Source organism: Solea solea, chromosome 1 (genome assembly GCF_958295425.1).
Source record: "Solea solea chromosome 1, fSolSol10.1, whole genome shotgun sequence".
In the NCBI taxonomy this organism is placed as follows: Eukaryota; Metazoa; Chordata; class Actinopteri; order Pleuronectiformes; family Soleidae; genus Solea; species Solea solea.
In genome coordinates, this window is record NC_081134.1 from 39,239,098 (window position 1) to 39,264,817 (window position 25,720).

The 25,720-nt window shown below is 41.0% G+C and overlaps 1 protein-coding gene across 3 annotated transcripts in view; it reads left to right on the forward strand.

The window, feature by feature from the left end:
• myripb (myosin VIIA and Rab interacting protein b) overlaps window positions 1-25,720 on the forward strand; it is a 97,875-nt gene that overhangs the window by 60,709 nt on the left and 11,446 nt on the right. For all 3 annotated transcript variants that reach the window (XM_058640872.1, XM_058640881.1, XM_058640889.1), the window contains exons 4-7: window positions 13,030-13,166; window positions 22,574-22,660; window positions 24,805-24,902; window positions 25,031-25,111. In XM_058640872.1, the coding sequence (XP_058496855.1) occupies window positions 13,030-13,166; window positions 22,574-22,660; window positions 24,805-24,902; window positions 25,031-25,111 (403 nt within the window). The remainder of the gene's footprint in view (window positions 1-13,029; window positions 13,167-22,573; window positions 22,661-24,804; window positions 24,903-25,030; window positions 25,112-25,720) is intronic.

Consider the following 25,720-nt stretch of genomic DNA (forward strand, 5'->3'; position numbering starts at 1 on the left):
GTCAGTGCCTCAAACACCTGCGGGCGGATAAACACATCTCTGCAGTCTGCATCCACACACACACACTCATCCTCTCTCAGACACACAGATATAACACAACATGTAGGACAAATTATCAACTGCGAAAAGCAAATGTGCACAGACACAGAATTGTGAGTGTGAACACACACAGAACGAAACAAACACGAGGAAACAAACAAGAGAGCGAGGGAAGGATTGACTCAGAGTGTTGGCTACACATCTTTGGATAAGCTCGTCATGCTTGCTAATCCTTTTCTTCACCACCTCCACACGGCACAGAATATACATCACACAACCTCCCTCCATCCTGCCTTAATGAGATTTCCTATTTTACTGAATGGTAGCCATGAAACCTCAGCTCTGCTTAAATAGGAAATGTAGGTTTTTAAAACTATATATTTAAAGACAAGACATGAAGGGAGAAAGGGGGTGTAACTCGGGCAAAGATCCAAACTGTGGACACTGCAAATAAATGCTATGTGTCCCATAAACAACCCTGATGCCCCTTTATTGCATTTTAGCCGTTCTGATAGTGCTTCTAGACAACTACATGTCAAACAGCATGTAAGAAATGTGTAATTTTTCAGATTTAAAATGTATGTAGTCTTCCAGTGAAGGGCATAAGCAACAGTGCAGCTGCATGTGTGTCCACCCTCTGGGTTCCTCGGTCTCTTCCGACGTTGGCTTCACCCTTAGATGGAGAGTCTCACCTTGATGTCTGCACTGATCTCACTCAGAGGTCATTGATAATGATCAAACAATTTCTGCTGAAAGGCAACGAGAGAGAGAGAGAGAGCAGGGCTTCCACACCCTGGCCTATCTCCTCCCCTTCATGGCTTCATTTACTCCGTATGACCACATTAGTATGAATAATGCAGCGGTCCTTTGCCCTGGCCTGAAGTGTTACAGTATGGATGTCTGTGAATGTGCAGTGACATGAGAGCAGAGGTTGTTACGATGGATCAAAGCCAACCTGGAATGAAAACAGCAGCTGAAACTGCTGCGTGCTGATCACCGGTCATTCGAATGACAATCTGTGAACTCGTACAATCTCCTCAACGTGTAGCCTTGTGTGATCCTTGGTCTTAGCTGCCATCATCATCATCGTTACTATTATTATTATTATTATTATTCTCTGCTTCTGTTTTATATACTGTTTATGATGGAGCTTATTTGCCCTGGGATGTTTTTGCCTCAGGCTTCTCTGGTGCTAATGAGTCATAAATGGGTAATTAAAATGGCAGTTAACAGTAGTAGTTTGTAGTTTGTAAAAATCTTACAATCAAAGCACATGGTGGGATATTTCGTCTACTCACACCAAGGTAAACTCCTCCCGGGGGGAAATTGTGGTCTGTAAATCATGCACAGTAGAGTTGACTGTCAAAGGGGCCATCAGTTGATGGATGGCGTTGTATTTCATCTGTGCGGCATCCATCTCCACGTGCAATCTGTTATCCTCACACCTCCTTTACACCATCACCCTTTTCCCATAGTCTCCCTCCTATGATCTCCAGCATGATTATAAAGGAGCCGTCTGTGCATGACCACGCCGTTACACTCTGACTAACATCATATACGTCAAACAGAAACGTTATGTTCACAGTTCTGTTCGCCCGGTAAAGTTTCAACATCAAAATGTGATGTAGTCCTTCAACTTTGTGTTATGACAGTTTGAAAGTGCAAAATGGAGAAACAAGGGCAAAGCAAATAAGAACAAATGGATACAAAAACCCTGCAAAGAGCAATGGAATTCCAAGTCAAAGAGCAGCCGAAAAAACACAAAGTTAGTTTCTCCTCCCCTGTTGTTGAGCCATCGCCCTCTCAGTCTCACTGTGTCATCCGTCTCTGTCACTCCGAATCACTGATGGCACGGAGACAAACACGGTTAATGGGGAATGTGTGTTTGCCTGTTTGTGTGCGTGTCTGCGTGCATCTGGTACATTTACGTATTTGTCCGCTTGTGTATTTTGTTTGTGATCTGTGTGCTGAGCATCAATGATTCATCAGCCATCCGTCTCCCACACCCTGTCTGCCAGACTGAGCCGGGTAGGCTGTTGTTTGCTTGATGCCAGAGCTCAAGTTGTGGTCACATGTGGCCTCAGTGCAATGAAGCTGCGCCGTATTCAGCGCAGGAGAAATGGATGTCATGTCAGACGGAGGTAATAAAGACATCCTGAGTCGACGGATTGTATATTTTAAAAAGTGTATGGGAGTTATGAAGTTTGTTGTGTCACGACAAGAATATAGTTACCCTTGATTTTCATCACACAGTTCTTTTTCTGGACGTCTTCTCGCCATGCAAATGAGCGCGCTGAGTAATGGTGATGCTGATTTGTGAGTCAACAGGATTTATCACTGAAACAGGAAAGGCATCCATTACTTTGTAGCTCCAGTAAATGACAAAAAAAAAACATTTTTATGTGATGTGCCTGGACAACAACACTGTCAGGCCTCCTGATCTGTAAACATGGCCAATAATGCACCTCAGCTGAGAAGCTTCTCATTCATTTTAAATGAGGCAGCGTCAAGAGTCGCAGTGGTGTCTGTTGCAAAATAAGAAATGTTCAACTCTCTTGGAAATAGTTGTTCTTGTCGCTGATGTGTTGTTGGACAAAGTGCAACCAACAGTGGTGAGTAGCCATGACAGAAACTGCTCTGCTAACCTCTGAAGGCCCTGGGATAATTACGCGAATTGTGTCATCAACACGCAGGCTGGGCGTGCAGAGTATTAAGCCCCGCTCACCAAGCAGAAAAAACTTTTCAACAACAGGAGAAGTAGTCGCCAAGGATAGTCATCCGAGCCTCAATCTGGCAACATCCGAACGGGCTGACACCTGGACTCCCCTGCCCGATGGCCCTTTCAGAGCCACTCGAACCTGACGGGTCCAAGGGAACATGTAACGTCGTTCTCTTCTTCTGTGGTAGGGATGTGTCCTATTCCCTGCGTCCAGATTTGTACCGCCACCCGATTGGTTAAGTGGGATACTACAGGGGCCTTACTCTGTGTGAGTGCAGCAGAACTGCATAACATATGCTGTGAATCGACAGCTGCCTTAAACTTTGTGCGAGGTCAAGTTATGAGTAACGACTAATGACTGCGTCTGTGCGATGAGCCAACAGACTGAAAACAACCATCACAGCAGTTATAACTACTACTTAAAAAACAACCGCCTTCTAATTACCCATCATTCCCCTTTATGATTTCTATTAATTTATGCATCCTCGTCCGTATCTCGTCTCTGAGGTGAGAAGAACTCTCCAACAATCTTGCGCATTTTCTCTCTCTGAAACGTCTTGTGTCTCCTCTCTAATTTCTCATTTGTTATTCAAATGAAAGTTCACTTTTTGAATTTAATTATAGAGCTGTCTGCATTGTGCATTTATGCAAACAGACACGGTGAAGAATAAAAAGTTGGAATTGGACAAGAGCAAGAGAGAGCCACAGAGAATGTGCCTTAAACATTTGGTGATCCAGTCACCCCACATTAAAGGTTTTAGAGGTTTAATCACTCTTGGCCTGTAATGCGCGCACATTAGTTATCTTCTCCAGAAGAGCAGTGGATTGTCTGCATCTTAATTGTGCCCATATATCTATGTTTTATGCAGCTTCTTTTGCATTAAATATATTATGCAAACATCGGCTCTCTCGTCCAGACAGTGTAAGACAATCTATTGTTCCATCCATGGCCACTATGCACATTGCAGCTCCGTTCCCAGGAGCTCTTGCTGCTGTTATTGTAAGAGAAACATTTCAATGCCACAGTTATGAGTCACTTGCTTTCTGTTTGATTAAAATATTCATAATTCTGCTGTACACGATAGAACCGCTTTACGTCAGGCAGTTTTCGTTCCCTTGTATTCTTTCGATGCGCCTGTTCTTATACAAAGTAAATGCAACTTAAAGTATTTGTAGGCAGCATGATAAACCCAAATTTGTGAAAAGGAAACGTTTGGCTGAATGACAGTGAGAATATAATCATTTTGGAAATCAAAGACGGGAGACGGAGCCAGAGAAACTGCTGTTCCAGTGATAATCTTAGTTTTTAGCTGGTCTTGTTTGGTTAACTTGATTGGAACTGCTCCCAGGATGAAGGCAGCCAGAGGCTTGTTGGGAAAGAGGGGGCCATTCACTGGGTCCTTAATTGCTTGGCCTCTTCTTTCCGCCAATGAAACACACTCAAGATATGGAAGCATGCACAGTCCCTTCTTGCATGATCACACATCATCCCAATAGGAGCTGTTTTTGTGAGCTATTTAAAAGGCTTTTTGTGTATCAGAGGGAAACCAGAGATCTTCTGTGGCAACTCCATTCATACTATTCATGGAATGCCCTTTTAAATTGAGCCAAATATGCTGGTGTCACTGATCAGATCTGTGGATATGGATTTTGAAACCGTTTGCCTGTCTGAGTCTTTCTTTTCCCCTCGGTCTGAAATCCAGACACAAAGCATCGACATGTTTTAATCTGTGACAAGCTACAATCTGCAATGAAAACACTAAAATATTCAGGGTTGATCTCAATGGCCACTCTGGTGTATGTTGTAAATGATGTTGGTATGAGAGATTTCTTAAAAACCAAGGATCTCTTCGCTCTCTCTCTCTCTCTCTGTAGCAGAAATGCATCCTGAAGAATATTTAATCTGTAGTCCGTTAAGAAAGAAAGAGTTTTGCAGTCATGTCCTTTGCGCGAGGTGAACTTTGACATTTCCATTCCGATCAACCAGGTCACTGTAAAGGTCATTGCCATAAATATCAAACCTTGATGTCTGGAGCTGCTGCAAAACACCTGAAAAAGCCTCCTTTCACAGCATCCTGGCTTATCAGATACGGACATAAACACACTAACACAGAAAGACGGAGTGAGAGACACTCCAAGAGATCTTAAAAGAGAAGCTGTGGCCAAAGTTGCTTTCATTGCTTCCCCCGCTTTTCCATTGAAGATCAATTCACATAGATTTAACAGACTGGGAATGTGCTTTGGAAGGAGACTTCTAAATATAGATCCCAAGGAACCGCATGCGAGTCGACACAATAACCTGTTTTTGCTCAAAATGCTTATTGTGTCCTTCGTTCCCCTTCCTGCATGTCCTCATCTGTCCTCATCTGTCCTCATTTCCCCCTCAGCAGTCTTTAACAGGTGACAGCAGCAGTATGTGCTCTGGTGTGGTCAGTACATTATTCTGTGGCAGCGTCCACGTGCTCTCTCCCTGTTGTGTTTGTCCACTGTTTGTTGCATTAGTCTCCACTCGATGACCACTTGATATTTTACATTAGGTTACATTATCACACTGAGCTGTGCTTTGATTACTGAGCGCGTAGACGCGTAGTGTCCTGAAGAGCATTCCCCCCACGGAGGTCTTTTTGATGTGTAGAAGAATCTCGACAACAGCTCGGCCACAAAATGAGTCATCTCACCTTGTATGTTGTTCCATAAAAAAAAGACTATGGAGCATTTTGGTTCACCTGTTGTGTAATCTCGTAAATCCCATTATTCCAGTGAAATTTCATCTCCTGTCCAAGGTTTGATGACATAAGACAAGGGTTACTACCTTAACTTTGACCTAAAGAAACATACAAAGCAAAAGTTGTACTTGTTTTTACAAGACAACCAATAAATTATGTTGACAGATATTTGCCTCTCCCAGCCTCCAGTTACATTGAATGATTTAGGTTTCACATAATTGCTCAGATAAATGCTACAGGGAGCCGCAGCTTTTACTATCCCCACAGAATTACCCTGATGGAGAAAGACTTTTTGTGGTGGAAAACACAACTGCATTACGTCCTCTTACTACAGTTCCCACATTGCTGCCCTGCTGCATGCTAACCTGTGCTTCTGTGCATGCTAAACCCCCAAAATGCAATGCCAGTGTGTATTAGTTGTCATTTCATTGGCAGCGATCCCAAGTGACCTTTATTAGATATGATTTTTGAACTTCCTCAGAAATTGACACACATGTGACATCTGACCAGCTGTCAGTGGAACCAACGCGTTGTCCTCGCCTTCAGCTAATTCTCTCAACTGCCGGATTATACTGTTAAGACTTCAAATTTAATTATACTCTATTCTGCACAGTGTGCAGAGTCACAGAGTGACGGTAAAATTAATATAGATGTTGGTGTTGCACTGCAGGCCCATAGTTATGAAAAGCAGTCAAAAGATTAGACATGTCAAATTCCAGATTGTCCAGGAATTGATGTTTCAATCCCCCAAAGAATTCACCATCGCACTTGAGTTTTGAGTATGGTTGGAGATGACATTGATAATGATGTTTCCACCAGCCTGACACATCATCAGTTGTGTACCCGAACCCTTAATGGGTGTTTTTACCTTTTATTCCAATTGAGGATTATTTGCACTTCATAAACAGCGAAATTGCTCGAAATGAAAACTGAAACGACGACTGCTACTTTCAGCTGCACTTTTAACTGTGATCTAAACACCTACACTTGGATAAATGTACTGCGTATCACCAGTGTGCCCGATGGGTCAAATAAAAATGTTGTAAAGTAGCATGTATCAGGTTGTATGATATCATGTGAGGCATGTCAGATTGTGCAGATGGCATGTTGAATCATGGATTTGAAGAAAAATACTTTTCTGATCTGCAGTGGTCATGTTAGATGAGTTAAGATTAAGTTAAGTGAAAACGAAGAAATCAAGACACATTGTTTCACAGGAAGAATTGAACAAGTCATATTTAATCTCAGTTGTCATTGATTAGCTGATACAGTAGATAATTAATAATGGTTGTGAAATGGTGGAACAGTATAGGTCAGACTGTCTGACTCCTAAAACCACTGCTTTAGAAAACCAGACACCGGGGAAGCAGTTTGCAATTCCCTCTATCCATGCTCTGTCTGAGAGCTCTGCGACTCTGTATAACTCATCCGCAGTCTTCCATACTGTGCCACATGAACGCTCATCTGTAACACCCTGGCTGGTGAAGGTCTGAAGAGAGTGCCGTGATAAAAAGGTAGAGAGAAATGGGGTAAAAGACAGAGATGGGAGGAGAAAGTAAAGATGACAGCTTAAGGCCTTGAGATAAAGAGCTGGTAGGAGGGAGAGATAGCGGAGTAAATTGCCTGTCTGCTGCCTGGAGCTGTGCTGCTCCTAAATCTGGGCTTTTTACAGATGAAGGTATTAGTGTAGGGAATGTGGTATAATCTAACAGAAACCCTCACTGTGAACCCGTAGTAGCTATCCAGGTTAAATGTTACAGTGCAAACTTAAACTGCCATGGAACACATGCAGCATGTAAATATGTCTCCAGTCGCAGAGGTCTGTTCATTTAATGACCCTCTGCTCTGTATGGGAGAGTCCGCCAGCTGCTGCGTTATAGAAATAGACGCTCTCTATAGACTGCTTGTGTGGTTGTGCACTGTGAAAAGCAGACAATCTGTTTAAATGAGCAGTAACCTGGCTGCTTTAACGTATATTTAAGTTTGAATGTGATGAAATGAGAGCGGAGAGAGGAGAAGGTAGAGTTAGAAAGTCCAGCTAATTACAGGATGACGTGTTGATGTATTCCTTTACTTCTGTCTATCTAAATGTCTATCACAGCAGGCTGGTCGTCAATATTCCAGCTGCCTCCTGGAAAAGGTTATGTGCAATTCTGCCGCAGTAAAAAGAGTAACCTCCTGCAAACCAGACGTGGTTTTAAATCACACCGACAGGTTAGGTGGGCTGTGCTCAGGTTTGTTAAAAAATGTCATAAGGCTTTTTAGCAGTTGACCCACAACCTTGTTATTTGTCCTTCAGCCTTTTCTGAATACATATCCGGTGGGTGCATCTCTGTGGTACAGCAGCACAGATGGCATAGCTCAGTGACAGTCTCTGCACTAAATATACAAAACAATGGCTCGGATATGTCGAGGTTTTTATGCATGCGGTATAATGAAGTTTTGTTTTATTTGCATATTCTCAGCAGGAAGTAAACATTAGGATGTGTCACTCCAGTAGAATGCTCAGACACATCTCAGTGTTCTGCCCTAAAACTAACTTTCACAGCATGCATACAGTAAATTGTCTTTTTTTCCCCAACTTCCCCCTCTGGCATAAATGTGCTCAGAAAATGAACAAATACACAATGCAGCCAAAAAAAAACACACAAAAAGACGTGGAAGCTATTAATTCCGGTTGTCGTTAGATCTTCTTTGAGTCCTCATAACAGAAATTAATCACGACTAACATCACATCCCGACTGTGCGCTGGATTTGTTTTTTCGAGGACACATTTAGCGAGCAGTTGAAAATATTTGTGTAACTGATGTCAGTGTAGAATATTGAAAGTGGAGGAAAGTGTACAGTATTACAATGAATGACGCTTGAGGCGAATTTTTAGCTGCTCTGACCTGTGACTGCCCTTTGGCTCGTGAAGATACAAATTTGTATTCAGGGATTTGCAACTTCATGAAGTATCATCAACACTTTTAATGTACTTTTCATAGCCTGAGCGTTTATGAGCCTCACTGGGAACATTTACAAAGCTTTTGTGGACTACAAAATAAACACAAGGTGTGATTTATTCTCTCTCTCTCTCTCTCTCTCTCCAGCAACACATGCAAACTCATTTTACACAGCTGGTTATTGATATTGGAATCACGTTCCAACACTTATGAGAAGACATAACCAGCAATAACTGGCCTGCAATCAGCAAGAAATAATATACACGCAAACATGCAGTAGATTGTTCCAGGTTAAGAAATAACGGAAGGTTTTGAGACACAACGTTTCTCCTCCATATTCATCGTCTTTCCTGCATGTACAGTACATACTCTGCCGATGCTGGGTGTTTCACTTGTGTTGCATCAAACTCAGAGCCGCTGCTTGATCTAAAGGCCTGCTCCTGGCATCCGAGAGACCCAACGACTGCACTCGTTCTCATCAGCACGCCTTGTCGTGATAATAATCAGAATAATACTGCGCATGTTTTGTTAGCTAATTGTTTTATTTTAACTAATACTTAAAAGTTACCAGATAAGCCTCTAGGCTCCGGCTGAAGCTTTAATTTTTCATGAAATAGATATTTGTTCAGTGCAACTTCGATTCAACTTCTCCAGCTTCTTAATTAAGACTTGAGGGTTGTAACATCAGGTACTTTGTTCTCACCCTGCGGCTGTGATCAATGAAAACTTTTTTTTTGCCTTATTCGACTTACGAGAGCAGTCACTCTGCAGGTCTTTAGAAGTGAAAAGAGTCTATTTGATCCTCTGCTCGTCAGCCCCCACCTCTCTTTCTTCTCCCTTTTTTCTCTCCGGCCGTGTCTTTACAGCAGCATCAACAGAAGCTCAGCCAATTCATCAGCAAGTTCAGAAAGAAGTATATGATAATATGTCCTCCTGTCAAGGGAGGTGGACACTCAGCAGAGGCAGGAAAAGTTTTGTGCAGTCCTTCAACATATTCCTCTACGCTCAACATATTTTATTTAGACCTCGTTTCGATGTGCAAATTTGTCCTCTGAAGTGCAGAGAGCAAACGGTTTGGAGAGAAGAGAAGAGGATAATTAGGGAGGAGTTGGTCCTGAAGCCTGCATGCAGAGCTGAGCGATAAGGCAAGTGAGGAGATGAAGGAGAAATGGATAGATCCAGTGTCAGGAGACCATCCCCAGGAATCCCTCCTTCTTATTCATGCAGCAGCCGAACATCAGGGAATCTCCCAGCCTCATTATGAAATGTGTACTTGCCCAAGTCCACACAGCAGTGCAGCTTTTGCTTGAAAGCCTGTGCTTATCCGCTCGACTCTCCTCCCTTCTTCTCTCCTTTTAGATCAGATCACTCTAGGGAAGCATTGTCATGCTTCATTCATCATTATGCCTCTCCCACTGTCCTAAATCCCACTCTGTTTTTAGTTTTTCTGGGAGGGAAAGCTCGGCTAATTTCAGACCGTTTGTGTGTTCGGCAATAAGGGAAGCAGTGAAGTTCGTATTGACTTCTTTGTTTCTGGTTGACAGGCAGTATGAGAGCATCACAGCGGTATAAACTAAGCTCATTAAAAATGCACTTAACGTGAGCATGTGCTGTGCATACTGGTGCTATAAATAGGCTTGTCAATTAAGCATGACTATACCAGACGGTAATTCTCCAATCATAGCTTAGCAACCGTAACTAGGCACAGCATGCCGACAAAGCTTTAAAGAAGCATGCAGTGATTTTCTAATTTAAAATTTAATAATATTTTGTTTATTATATGTTGTCACTTAAGTTGCAAGTGTTAGTGTTAGCATATCTGGCTCATAACGGTGTTTCTCAAACTTACCTTCTAAAATACGGGGATGCACTTCTAAAGATGACAAATGATCTGACCCAGTAAAAAAAAACACAATCGCAACAAGAGCAATTTTGTGTATAACGTAATATTATTACTCTTTTTACAACATTTACAAAGCTGTTGTTGTAAATGTAAATGTAAGCACACCAGATCACACCCACCTCCTGTCTTCCTTTAACATTTGGAACAGATACATTTCTATTTTAATGTTGTGCAAGTCTTGTAGTCTTCTTATTTTAAGTTTATTTTTTTAGCCCTGTACGTAGAGCAACTTTTGACACTTTTCCACTATACAGTTCTAGTACGACTCAGCTCAACTCTACCCGGTTTGGTGTCAGGCACATAGTTTTACCTCCTCAGTGTGGGCGGGGTCGTCATAGCAAGGCTGCACAAAACATCCATGATGTTGATTTATATGCGACACACACAGACACAAACTAGTGAGGAAAGCAGTTATTTATTTCGGTGTACTGACTCTTGTCTTGACTTAGAATCAGTTCATTAAAAAGATTAGTTCAGTACTTTCTTTCTTTCTTTTTCTTTAAACGGATCTACAGTTCGGCATCGTTCGGTTTGATTCTCATGACTCTTCCAGTGACAGCGTTCTCTGACCAATCAGTGACCGGCAGTCTGTCGACGTCACACTTTAGTATCGGCTCAGCTCGTTTCAAACCTTATCAGAGCAGGTACCAACAAAAGCACCAGGTACCACATACTATCCATAATGGTCAAGCCGAGTTGTAGTGGAACTGTGTAGTGGAAAAAGCGCCATTAGTAGTGCCCTCTCTCACTGAACTCCCTTGTGATTGGTCAGATTCTCCTGTCACAGACCATTTCCCCAAGGCTATAAATGGAAGCAAGAGAAGGTCGAGTTCTCAGATTACTTGATTTACATTATCCTGAAAGGTTTAATCTGGAGATATTGATCAAAATGCCAAAACTACTGTGCGTTACCGACTCCACATTTAGAACTACAGTGGCATATCCATTGTGTCCCTGGGAAATAAAATGCCATGCAGAGTAACCTCTTCTTCACTGTTTGTCTTTGTGGCTTGAGCTCATTTTTAGAACAAATTTGACATTTTGTGTATTTATGCCTTCCTTACATGTTGTCTCCTCAAAGCTTCATTGCTCTTCCTGATTCATTGTTGCCCGAGCCGAGTGGGAAATAAAATGGGCCAGACTTCTTCACTGGTGCTTGGCAGCCACCATTAGAGTGACTAGGTTGACCCGTGGCATAAAACTAAGAAGGTTAGGCCCATTGAGCAGGCCAGCTGATAGTAGCAGAGGACAATAAATCTGCTGAGAAAGAGGGAGGTAGGAACGAGTTGGGGGGGGTTAAGAAGGAGAGAAAGGATAGATGTGGCAGCCGATGCAGCCTCAGGGACACTTAGAATCCCTTTATTATCAGGGCTATTTTCACCCTCTTACTTCAATGGCCTGTCTTTTCACTGAGCAGAGGCATTAACATGCACACACACACACACTCTGTCATATGACGTGTGTGTGTGATTAGTTTCTCACTTTGACATGTTGTACGTGGCGCGTAGTTTGGTTATGAATGACCCTCAGCTCTTAGACTCCTCTCTATAAGTATGATCAAATAGTTACGTTGGGCAATGACACTTTTAGCCAAAGAGAGGCAAATGATTCATTTGTTGGAAATTACTGTCAGCGGTGGATTTATACATATTTGTTCTATAATGTGTTTACAGCAGCAGTAATTATACATATTTTATGCTCAGGAACTTTACCATTAGCTCCAGAGACGAGCCGTTTTAATGGCACTCCAGAGGAACACGGACTGTGTGTCTGATGTGTGAGCTCAGATGAAGTGAGAATAGGGTTCATTTTTGTGTTGTATCCCATCTATGAAAACATAAAGCATGTGCTTTTAAGTAAAACACCTATGTGCGCTGATTTCTTTTGGTTGGATGATTATGAAAAACGTGAGTTGTGCTTATTGAAGTGAACTTTTGCTATAGCAGATTTTATATATCAGGCCTCGGAGAGAAGGCATAATATTTACTTTAAAACTGAACGGATACTTAAAATGTTTGAATCTATCTATCTATCTATTATCTATTATCTATTATCTATTATCTATTATCTATTATCTATTATCTATTATCTATCTATTATCTATCTATCTCTCTATCTATCTATCTATCTCTCTATCTAAAAAAAAGGGCAGACTAAACACATAGATGGCAGCGTTTAAGCAATCTGACATAACACTGCTGCAGAGAGAGCATGTATTATTTAAGGCTTTCCGTACGTCTCTCTCTCTCTGTTATGAAAATCTGCTTAGTTACTGTAGAGAATCATCTGTACTGTGTTGATAAATGACATTCAAGCAGCCTAGGGGAGAAGAAATGAGTGGAAAAGCCCTGGAAGTGTGTAGCATCACATTAGAAAAGTTGTGATACATTCAACACAAGACCGTTAGATAACAAACACAAACCTCCATTTAAAATAACATGTTGTCACTGTGCTGCCCGACACATCAGAAAGGCTTTATTCTTTCTTAAATGAATGAAAAACTCAGTGAGGTCTGGTTACATTTAAAATACACTGAGCAAATTCTGATCAAAGACTTGAATTTGAATTTAAAATCCTGTTTTGATTCTGCCAGTGACTTTGCCATCTGTTCTTTTTGCCTTAATGTTGTTGTTTTTCCCTCTTTCCCTCCTCCCTCCTTGCCTCCTTCCCTCCTTCCCTCCTTGTTTTTGACTGCAGGATTTTGAGAACACAGTCCCTCGAATGGTATTACAACAACGTGAAGAGTCGATTCAAGAGGTTTGGCAGTGCCAAGGTTTTGAAGACTCTGTACAGAAAGCACATTATCGAGAGAGGTGGGCTGTCTGATCTCCCAGGTAATGTTTCTTTAGCCACAAACTACATTTGTGTCATGTTTCTGCTGTCGTTTTGTTTTTTGTTTTTTTAATGATGCATCTCTTGGCAATATTGTGTCATTTGGTGAGTAAAGCGAGACACATAATATTAATCTCCCTCCACTTAAAACTAAAATGGCCTCTCTTGAGAATTTTAATTTTTTTTTCAACCGAGTGAAATCACAGACAAGCTCACTTGATTGCTCATTAGTTTGCTTTGTTAAATGATTGGTCACTTTGTTTCACACATCATGTTCTTTTGAAATTAATGACTTTTTCCTTTGAAGCGAAGAGGTTTTTTTCCCCACATACACTCATCTCAAAGGCTAAGCTCAGTGTGATGTTGGTTTTAATTGATTTTAACACAACTATATACGTACTATATGTGTATATATATATATATATATATATATATATATACATATATACATATTTACTGTGTATGTACCATTTCCAGGGGTTGTTCAGCCCTGTGGTGAACTGTGATGGATGTGCCGTATGCAAAATTTATCACGTTATAATGTTACTATTTTGCATTGTTTACTTCAGTCTCGGCCCCCAAATTTTAAAAAGCAAAGGCTTTGGCTATGCTACTGTCAGGAGGATGAATCCATTTCTACTGGTGAAATACTTGTTTAAAGTCGGGATATTGCTTTAACCTGGCAGCAGATTTAAGGATGATATTGAGATGAGGGGATGATTAGGAAAATGGCCAAGTCACGTAATAATCGGAGAAGAGGGAAATATATGTATATATTATGTATATAAAATCCCACCCCTAATAAAACATTGTTTTATTTTGATTAACCTGGCCTAATGTGAGAGGAAATCAGTTCTGCTGCAATTGTTTGTTTGTTTTTATCTGAAAACAAAGAATAAAAGTTTTTTTTTAAAAAGTCAGGTAAAACTGCAAAACACACACATATACTATAAGCATAGAGTGCATCAAATGCTATAGCAGATGTTTATCGGTTTGTAGTATGAATCAAGTGTAGTTTGCAGTGTTTGAAAGCTAAACCTTTGATTTTCCCATCAACTGGCATTTTTTGACATTTCACAATTCCCCGTGGTGCAAGCTTTTCTTGGACAAACATGATTTTTGTTGTGACTGAAGCGTCTAATATTTCCTTCCCACTCATTCTCTATTCTTCTCCTCTCCTTTCTCCTCTATCATATGTGGAGGAGGAGGAGGAGGAAGAGGAGGGGGGGGGGGGGGATTTTGTGAACTGGCTGCTGGTCCTCTGGCTCACATGAGCTCAGCAGATTAGACCCGTTCCAATTCCCAAATCACTGCTCCCTGGCTCGCTGACCTGCCATGTGACTATCGTGTGATTTGTGTGCATGTGTAAGGCCTGTATATGTATCTGGATGTGGAAGCTTCTGTCAGATATTTTGGTTTTTGCTCAGGAAAAACCTCAGATTTATGAGCTGAGAAAGACATTTTGTGGAGTAGTGTCATTTTTTAGTTCTTTCATCCTTCAACTATGTTATGTTATAAATGGATTACGCCGAAAAATTATTGTTGCTTTATTATACGTCTTACACTTTCATGCTTCTTTTTCAGCAATCATGACTTTTGTGCTTTCGCTTAATAGAATATATGTGGCATTTTATTTCAGAGAGTAAATTTAATTAGATAGTGTTGTCACTCTTTATGTTGCACCATCTCACTTGATCTACTTTACTTTATGATAAAGAGCTTTTATTTTGTAGCCCAAAAACTCCTTGGAATTTTAATATGTATCTCCATTCTTCATTGATTCAAAAAAAAAATCCATCTACAGAAATTTCAAGCATTCTCATAAACCAGTTCCCATAAATGTGAAATACAGTCTCTCTTTACACACGTGCTTGTAAAGAATGTTTATGTTTTTTATTTATCACCAAGAGGCCGCGGCTCGCGGAATCAGCTCTATATGAGTGTGAAATGGCAGCTAACATGACAAGTCACATACGTGACTGTTTTACATCGATCACATCCCCAGAGAGAAAGTGTGACCTTCAGGAAGACAATGTGCAGCGAGCCATTTGCACATTCCTGTGTGCTCCTGTGTGACCTGCTACAAATATCATACCGTCTGCTGTGTGTGTGTGTGTGTCAGTGCCTGTGCAACAAATGGAAGTGAGAGTGTAGCTCTGCATGATAGCTGTGGCCCCTTGGAGAATGTTCCACGTTTAACCTGGATGAAGTGGTGGTAGGGCCACACGGTTGGTGTAGTGGTTAGCACTCTTGCCTTTGCAGCAAGAAGACTCAGGTTTGAGACCCGGTTGGAGCAAGGGCCTTTCTGCATGGAGTTTGCATGTTCTCCCCGTGTTCTACGGTTTCCTCCCACAGTCCAAAATCATGCAATATGGGGATTAGGTAAATTGGACACTCTAATTCGACCATAGGTGTGAGAGTGGATGGTTGTTCGTCTCTATGTGGCCCTGGGATGGCGAACTGTCCAGGGTGTACCCCGCCTATCGCTGTCAGCACCCCCCACGACCTTCATGTGGACGATAAAGTGGTAGAAAATGGATGGATAGAAGTATATATACATACATATATATATGTATATATATACAGTATATATATGTATATATCCCTTTGCTTTTTGGAGCATTTTTTTCACAACTAGAATGAGAGGAGAGCAGATGTTGCAGATGCCGAGGACAGATTCATGTGTGAAATCAGTGATCGTGCCTTGGACGGCAGAAGAGCAAACAATAAACTTACGTCAGAGAAGAAAACACTTATTTTAAGTAAAATAAGCAGATGTGTCACTGATCATTATTACATTGAATTGACAGATCGATATAAATATAGGTTCCCTTGGGGCAATGAGTGTGGAATAGCTTGACATTTGCTTTCTCGCAGAGAGGGAAGTGAAAAGATTTATACCACTCTAATGTCCTTGTGGTGGTAAATATGAAAGTTCATTGAGTCGTCATTCAGCTTGGTCAGTAACTCGCTTGAACTTCTTACTTAAATTATCCACATATGATCAGATCTCACTTTTGCAGAGTTTATCTGAGGACGTTCATTAATGATTCACAACATGCCTGTGGGAAGCTCCCTGCCCGTCCAGTCCTTGACCCTCGTGCACACTATTCTCTGGTCTGAGAATTGAGAGAAGCAGCGCGGCAAAGATGTGAAGTGTTTTGAAGCTTTTTTTTCCACTGCTGTCCTTTCTGTGTCAAAGGAAAAGTTCACGTCCTCGTGTGCGAGTCTGCATTATACGTCTGACATTAATATGCATAGAAACACCTTCAGCCACACCAGTGTGTGACCAAGAAATCAGTGAAAAACCTGGAGATTTATACGTGTAAAAACACTTCACATTATTGATTTCTTTGTATGCTGTGTATGTCGGATGGAGCTGCAGTAAATTATAGTCTCAGTCAGTATGCAAATTACAAAAGATGAGCTAATGCACCCACCTAAAATAAAGAGATTATACATTTGCTTTAGACTTCACAGTCATTTTAGCTTTAAAATAAAAGGGTGGGCAGATTATTGTTGTCTCATGAAATGGTTATTTGGATTTTTGTGTGAGTTAATCCAGGGTGAACTAAACAAACACACTGTTCTGAAAAGCTGGCACTTTATGAATGGGATCATTGTTCAGTGTTATTTCAAGGGTTGTTTCTCCAATGATTGCTTTTCTTCGAGTCGCTTTTGAAAATCCAAGTTCAGTTTTGTATTTTATTTTTTATAACTATGCAAGACAATAATTTGTATTTCATTTAGAAGAGCCAAAGTCAGACAATAAATCTCCAATTTAATTAAATTGTTCAAGTGTAGTGAGATATTTTCACGCCTGTCTGGTGCAGCAAAGCTAAATTAATACAATGCTTTCATGACTGGGACCAGTATTCTTACAAAACAGTGGATACAATAGTAAAATAGAAAAGGAAGTGAAGAAAATTACACTTGTTAAGCAGAGTGACTGAGCTGGTGTTAATATTTTTATAGTCCGCAATGTGATAAAAAACAGTTTCTACCTTCAACACTAACCAGGTTAAATGTGCTTATTGTTGTCGGTGTATAAACAACACAAACAGTGACCTGGGAAATAGCTCATTGTAATACAGCAAATCACAGGATTCAGTCCATTCCACTGAATTGATGTGACCTTTCATGGACCTTTTTATACACATTTCAGGCTTTTCATAGCATAAACCTCTGTATTTATGACCCCCTTTGTTTATTCACGGGTGTGTTGTCACGTTTGGGCTGATCTATGTCTATGTGCTATTTGAGCTGAGAGCTTAAAGGTGACTCAGGGTACAGTGCTGTGTTTGGAGGGCAGGATGTTAACCGGAATCCATCATAAGGCTAACGAAGGGTCCACAGTGTTGTCAAGGACACAGCTGGTCCTGTGCGATGCTGACACACTCGCACATTATGTGCACTTTAACGGATATGGGGGAGGACACGGGACAAACTCTGGCAGCTGTTCAATACTTTGACTTTAGGGATGACAAATTCATTGCAATTAAAGTCATTAAAGTGTTTCCAGTGTGTAGAAATTAGGAGCATCAGAGAACATATTGGATACAATATATAAAATGATGTTGGTGATCAGCTCAAAATTCAGAATTCAGAAGTGTTTTTAGTCTCCTTCCATGTAGTCTGCCATGTTGTGCAGGGATTGTACAGTTGGTTGCAATATCCACCCTTAGATGCCACTAAACCCTACATACTGGTCCTGTTTCTGTTTTTAAATCTGTTCCACAATGATTAATAAACTCAAACTTTAAAATAATGATATTGCAAATCAAATACTAATCGCCATACTGGTTCAAAAAGCATTTCAGTCTGATATTTCACCCAAATTAAGCAGCCCTGCTTCGCAGTTTAGAACCACAATCAGATTTTTAGCTCCATCATCTTCTACCACTCAAGTACGTACACAAAATCATAAAATGTTCTGATGTTTTTCCAAAAAGAGGCACAGTCAGTATGGGGAATAATTTGAGTGAAATAAATAGAATGTCTTGAGCAAAAGAAAAGAAGAGAGACAGAATGGCTAAATAAATAATCCTGTAAAGCTCCACTTAGTAGAAATGTTCCTGAAGTGCCAGCAGCAGCAGGAGAAGGAAGACAAAGTAGAGTCCAGACGGTTTCCTTTCAATTACAGTGAAGCATCTGGCAGCACAAACAGTCTCATAATAAACAACGTCCTCAGAACAACGGCTAAACCCGACAGGATGTCTGTTTGCATCACGACAGGCTGGGAGGAGAGTCAACAAACTAGCTCCCAGTTCATTTGTCTCTTTAATTTTGGAAGATAAAGGTTTTACTCAACTGTTGCCTCATAAAAGTGAAATATAAGACACAGTTGGCTTACGACAAAACAGTTGTCCTTTAAAATGAATTATCTATGGTCAGGGTGAAGTAGTCTAAGGTGTACGTTTTGTGTGCATGACAAAAGTTTCAACGATAGACGTGAAGATGAAATGGAAGAGCAGAATGCCAATTAGCACAAGTTTGTAGTGTTTTTCTAAAAACTAGCCACTATACCTGACTTTAAAGGGTTGTTATGCAGGAGACTGCTGCAGGGAAGGACCAACAACAAGACTGACAATGTCTGAAATCTCAATTATTTTAGTTGCACTGATAACAAGGAAAAGACGTACCCCTTGGTCACCATGGTGATATCGAACAATGTCTTCCTCTATTCCTCCGAGAGGCAAAAATGGCAAAGGTGAGACACAGCGAGAATATACTGAAGTTGGACATGAGGATGAATGAACTTGAATGACACACACACACACACTGGCCTTTCATCTGTAATGACGTTGCAGCTGTCCAGCAAATGGAAGTGTATCATTCTGTTATGTCTCACTAGTCACTGTATCGTAGCTGCCGCGTATGACAGGTCCCATGACTCATGTATGTCAGGGTCATGAGCAGAAGCCATGGAAGAAAACACTGACGGGAAAAAGAAAACAATGATGGGGTTTCTGTTTTTCCTGTCACTTTTGACATTTTACTATCACGCTTACAGCATCTAGTGGGCATTTGTTATCATGCTCTAGAATGGTTCAGGTCGTATCTGACAGATAAAACTATGTGTGTAAGGCTTGCTGGTTCTGAATCCTTCTCTGCTTCCCTGTCATGTGGGGTCCCACAGGGCTCAATTTTAGGGTCCCTGCTTCTTTTGGGTTACATTCGGTATCTCCTTCCACAGTCAGATTTATGTACTCTTAAAGCAATTTAATTGGACCATCAAATCGGTGCAATATTGAAGTCCAGCTTTTTCCATTTAAGACAGTTAGAACAGGTAGAACATACCCTTTCAAAGCAGCACTTTCAGACAATAATCCATGCCTTTATTATGTCTCAGCTGGATTACTGCAGTGCACTTTATTTTAGAGTCTGCCAGTCTTCCCCCTCACATCTCTAGCTTGTTCAAAATGCTGCTGCTGCGGGTCTTTTAACTGGAGCATGTAAAAAAGGACACATAAAACCCATTTTGGTCGCATGTTAGACACGCCCCTTCACTGTCCATTTGTAAAACTTATATTAAAACCCACTTTTACTCTTTGGCTTTCGACTCAATATGAAATATGAGTATGATTATAGTTTTTACCTGTATTAGTCTCATGTTTCTGTATTCTATTCAGCCCTGTTAAGCCTTGAGCTACACTTACACTTTGGTTTTTAAATGTTATTTTTCCTTTAATTGATTACAGAGAGATTCCTAAACCCCTGGTATATAAGCAGTGCTGAGCTAGTGCTGATGTGGGATGATTTATCATGAGACTGTAAAACTGTAAAATTATCAATATCACAAGATAAGACACTGCAATTATTTGTTTCAGATTACATTTGTGACAGAGCGGCATTATGGTGAAACTCTGCAGTGCTGCAGGAATTGACTGGCCTTAAAAGTCTGTGTTTTGTTTGACTCCAAAGTATAGGTGGAAATTGTAAAAATTATAAAATTATAAGTTACAGAATTGCAATATCTGTCAAGATTATTGATATTTTTAGATGCATCTCTAGTGTCATCTTCTGTATGTGTGGGTACTGTCATACCTGCCCACCTGTCAGTCTGTGTCTGTGAAGCAGCTCACTTTCTCTGACAACATCCCTTTTGTGTCTCCATTGTCCTGAGCTGTTGCAGGTTATTTCACCGTCTATTGTCCTCTTCCTCACTGCCAGCAACCATAATTCAGCTCTAACCAAGCGAGAACCCCACAGCTCTGTTGAACACTGCTTCAGTTAGAGTTAGACAATCCTGTAAGTGATGATGCGAGCAGAGAGCATAATGGTTTGGAGACTTGTACCACGCTGTGACTGGGAGGACTGGGCCTGTAAATGGAACGATAAAACCAGTGCACACTGCTCAAAGTGGACACATGAGGTGCTGCTCCCGTTGAGGCCATTGTAACCTGCAGTTAGATATGTAGAAAACACGTCAAACGTTGTCTTTTCTGCTTGATATTACTGCTTGTCACTGCATGTCACAGTGAAGTAACCTAAGAGTTTGAGATTGCTGGCTTGCGGGCTCTGCACTAAAACGCCACAAGAGCTGTGACAAACAGCCCTTAATGTTGCAGAGAAGCTGAAATTGTATTGCATATCTCATCTGACACCTGGCTGTCTTCCTGCTCCTGTCAAGGGAAAAAAGGAAAGTATTTGAGTTGATATATTTGTTTGTCTGGATTTGAGTTTTAATGGCTTAGACTTTGAAAAAAACCCTCCTTGAAACAATTTATGTTTGCAAATCTGCATCCAATAGCAACATTGTGGTGTAGCAGAGAAAGGGCAGTGTAATGGCAGTTTCTCAGTTGCATTTCGCCATGGCAGAGGCCAGTGAGTGGTTGTGGCTTGCCCCAGTCCACTGGGATGGTTCTGTTGTTTCTGTTTATTTAACCAAAGTCTGCAGCCTGTCCAGCAGGATCAGCAACAGGACACTGTTGAGTAGATTAATTATGGAGCCTATGAGACGAGCCAAGGATGGAAGTCAGAGAGTTTGGTTGTGCTTGTGTTTCGTCTGGGACAGGGACCAAAGCCCTGGAGCGAGGCCGAGGTGTGGGCTGGGTTTTGTTTTGACTCCGGTTAGTGAATGGAAATGAGGTGAAGTGCGGACCAGAGGTGGAAATTGAGACAAGGTGCTCTTGTGTTTTGTCTGGATCACGGACTGTACATGTCGGGTGCCTCCTGAAACCATGCGAAATGGAAGTGAGAATATATAGAGGGGTCACTCCACTGTTTGCAAAAGGGAAATCACTTTCTCATCTTCTACCATTTTATCCCTCACATGATGGTTTCATGTCATGACATAGGGTGAAAGGCAGGGTACACCATGGACAGGTTGCCAATCCAATACAGAGCCACATAGAGACAGAAAACCATCTACTCTCTGACTTACGGCCAATTAAGAGTGTCCAATTTGCCTAATCCCTAAATCTGCATGTTTTTTGGACTGTGGGAGGAAACCCAGACAAAAGCGGGGAGAATATGCAAACTCCACGACAGTGCAAAAAGGAATCAATTATTTGTCAATAGAGGCAAATAGACGATAAAGCATGGCACATATGAGTGGAAGCTAGTGTGACTGACGAGGTGCATAGATTCCTGGTTGTAGGTGACGCCTCTGAACTCACTGTTGCAGAATATAGCACACATGGCACTAGCCAGATTGCAAAGTATGACAATGCTGTGCTATGACCAGGGGATAAGAAGAAAGGGTCAGTCAGAGGACTTGCCTCTCTCTTCCATTAGCTTTATATTCTGCCTCAGTAGACTTGCAAATCCCTCTCCTGTGCTCCCTGACAGTATGTCTTCTTAATAAGCTGCACGGCCACATCCACCCTCTTCATTTTTACAGCCGGACTGACGAGAACGCCACAATAAATGGGGAATCGCAGGAGAGGAATCTAACAAGAGTTAATGGGCCTCGACGGGAATATGTAGTTTTTAGAAGGCTGGGATGTCGTAACCACTGCACACCTTCGCTGGCCTTTCACTGTCTGCTTTGGGCACCACCTGCTGTTAAAGTAGCCTTGTCTGAGAATTGTAATCACAAAATTTCCATTTTGGGTCACATGGATGTCTCGTTGCTGTTCACGCTAGATTCTGGGTTTTGTTTGGAAGAATATGCACAGAGTATTCCGCCTGAATGAGCTGTGAACAACACAACACGGTGACGCTCGTGTGCTCTTAGACGGAGCTTGTTTTAAGTGCCAGCGAGTGACTTATTTGAAAGGAAAGGGCACTGTTAAATGAATTGTCCTTTTCTTTCAGGTGTCACTTTGTTTTACTTTCATGCACGGAAGTAGAAGAAAAAAAATAACAACACAAGATGACGAAATGCAGTCGGGAGTCCGTATATATGAGGTGTCAGTTATCTGAAGGCCGTTATCTGACAGTTTGTTTTATGTTTCTCTCGCAGAAAGCAGCTTTCACGAGGGAAGCACCGGCAACGACAACGATGGCAGCATCTGTGGCAGTGACTCTGCCTTCTACAGACAGAGCGAAGGTGAGAGGGCTGGGTTTTAAAACAGGGGGGGCGCGTGGTTTATTTCAGCGACAATCATAAGTGACATTATAGTACTCTGTCGCCCGTTATTATGTTTGCAATATTGATTTTCTTTTCACCATTCATCCCTTTTTCCATTTTCCTAAAAGGATGTCTCGTGTTTATTGCCCATTAAATGCTGCTTTAACAAATAGACACCACTCGGTGGAGAGTGTGTGGGGGGAGGGGGGGAGGGGGGGGATCTCCTCTGTGCAGCACAACACTAAAGTTAATGGCAAACACACAGAGGCAGCCATTAACATTCAGCACACACTGAAATCCACACACATACACAGAAACAACAGCGCTGACCTCTCTTACAGACACACACACACACACACACGCACCATATGCACATACATACATTTTCAAAACAAGGAAATAGCTCCAGTCTAAAAATAAAGCTCATTTCATTTCTTCGTCAGTAATTATGGGTTGTTTATGCAATGATCGAGATCTGCCATTTCGTTAATGGCAGCTCTTCAGAGGCTCACAAATAAATGATGCTGCCATTAGCTTGTTGTGATTACATGGACTGTATCAACAGAAACTCTTTCTCCTTCAGCTAATGGTTCAGCACTATAGGACTAAATGACAATTTTTAATGAGTGGGGGGAGTCACATTAAGACTTGGTAATTTACAGCCGCTTATTAAGTGAATAGAGAAGGAAATTGTGTCGGAGAAACTTTGTTTTATTGCAAAGTGCAACTTTGAGGTGCGATTTCTTTTTTCACAGACATCAAACATTCTGTGCTGCTGCCATTTAAATGAATAAATAGATTCAAGTTTAACTTTCAAAGGGTAATGTTGTTTTTTTTAGGCTTTTTGTGAGTGAATATGTTGTTTTCATGATTCATTATACACTAATTGTGACTATATCAACAAGAGTAATGTCTTTATCGTTTATGACAACACGTTTACATTTCTCCTCCAAATATATTGTAAAATGTAAATGTGTTGTCATTAACAAACATAATCACAATGTTTTAATAAATATTGTTGTATAAAACATATAATGCAGAGCTGTGCAAGGTTTTCCCCTTTTCTTGTTACCTTTTTGTGTTTGCTTTGATTGCATTTAATTTGCTCATGTTGCATCTGTCTAGTTTTAGTTGTTTAAAATCAGTTCATAAAACATATTTTATTTCATTTTATTCTGCCTGAAATGTCAAAAGAACATTTTTATTTTAAGTATTATTTGTACATAAAAAAATGGCTAAAATAAATATAATGAGGTCAATTCATATGTTTGTATGTTGAACTTGTTTCTGTATGTGTGTGTCTGTGACACTTACTGCACGTCTGTCCATCCTGGAAGAGGAACCCACCTCTGGGTGGTTTCTCCCATTTTTTTTTTGCACAATGTAATGTAAGGATAGAGGGTGTCACTTACTGTAAAGCCTTTTGAGGCAAAGTGATTTAACTAAACCTGACTTTTTATCTCAGGACTGAGACACCACCTAAAGCTAAAGATAACTGACAACATTGAGGTTACTTGAAATGCTGTCACTTGCTCGCTCTTCTTTTTACGAATCACAGTGAAGCTGGGACGAGTCGCTTGTCCAAGCTTCATGTCCTGTTCATCGTATTTTATGCTGTCGTGGTCTTCGTGTCACAAATGGCTTCATGTTGCTGCTTCAGCTCCTCCAACTGCCTCCGTGAGCTGTTTTTCAGACACCAATCTCTAATCACGTTCACTTTACCCCCAGGGAAACATAAATATATGTTCCAAATGTCATGGCAGTCCATACGTGGCAATCAGTGAACAATTTCGCCCATAACTGCAAATGTATGTATACATTAAATTAAAGAGGAAAAGCCAGGGACTGTTAGGGATTACTTAAATCGTTAGGATTCATCCTCGGGGAACAATGAATGTTCTTACAAGCTTTAATGGAAATATCTCCAATATTTGTAGAAACGCTGTTTTGCACAGATTTTTGCTCACACAGCACCAATAAACCTAAAGCTGGCAGAATGCATGCATCCTTTAGCCTTCCTCGTGTTCCCGGGGTGAAGTAGGACGTTCAGGAAAGTGTGTAGCCGTGTTCTAGATGTGTATCACGTTTTTTTACAGATGTTTGGTGTATGTGTGTGATAACAGGACACAGTATGGCAGAGACACTCACAGTCGCCCTGCGTGTTGCTGAGGAGGCTATAGAAGAGGCCATCGCGAAGGCAGAGGAGTTCAGTGACAGCTTGGTGAGAATCCTCCCTCTGTTCCTCATCCTTCTTCCCCGCTGTCATACTCTCTCCAGTATCAGTGGGACGCAGGCCTGGCGTTTGACTCAGACACTCATTTTGCTAATTTTCTGTGTGTGTGTGTGTAGGAGAAGCAGAATGAGGCTCGATATCTGCGGGACCACAAAGAGGAGCTCATAGAGGAACTTGCTACAACCATTGTGCAAAAAGTAGGTTGAGTCAGAGTGCCTCTTATTTTTGCCGCATCGACTTGTTTTCCTTTTTTCATACGGGGGGGGGGGTGTTATCAGCCTCATTCGCATGCAAATGCAGAGTGGAAAATCAAGCTCCAATCTTCATCTTGTCTTTGTCTTTTCCAAGAAGAGGAACAGCTCGGTAACTTTTGAAATGATATTACTCTCACTATGATTATTGTTATTATTATTTTATTCAAAATGATATCTGAATGAGACAGAATTTGAATACTTCTTGATTAGCAGTGCATTAAAACAATAAGTGAAGACAGAATTAGCTTTTAAAATGTGTTGGCAGTCGGGTGTTTAAAAGTAAAATAAAGAGTTGCACTTTAATCACCACTTTAAGGTTGATGGTGCATAATTTTGCATGAAAAATAAAAAGTGGATTTTTGTTTTTTTCAGAGTGCAATCACAATAAATTGTTCATGGCAAAGTGCGACATTATGTTGTGGAATTATATTTAAACGTTCCAATTTGCCTTGGTTATTGCACTTCTTTATTTAAATGAAGATTGCTCTGTGTGCACATATCTCCCAGCTGTCATGTTTGTGTCTTATTTCACTTCCTTCCTCCTTTTCTCTT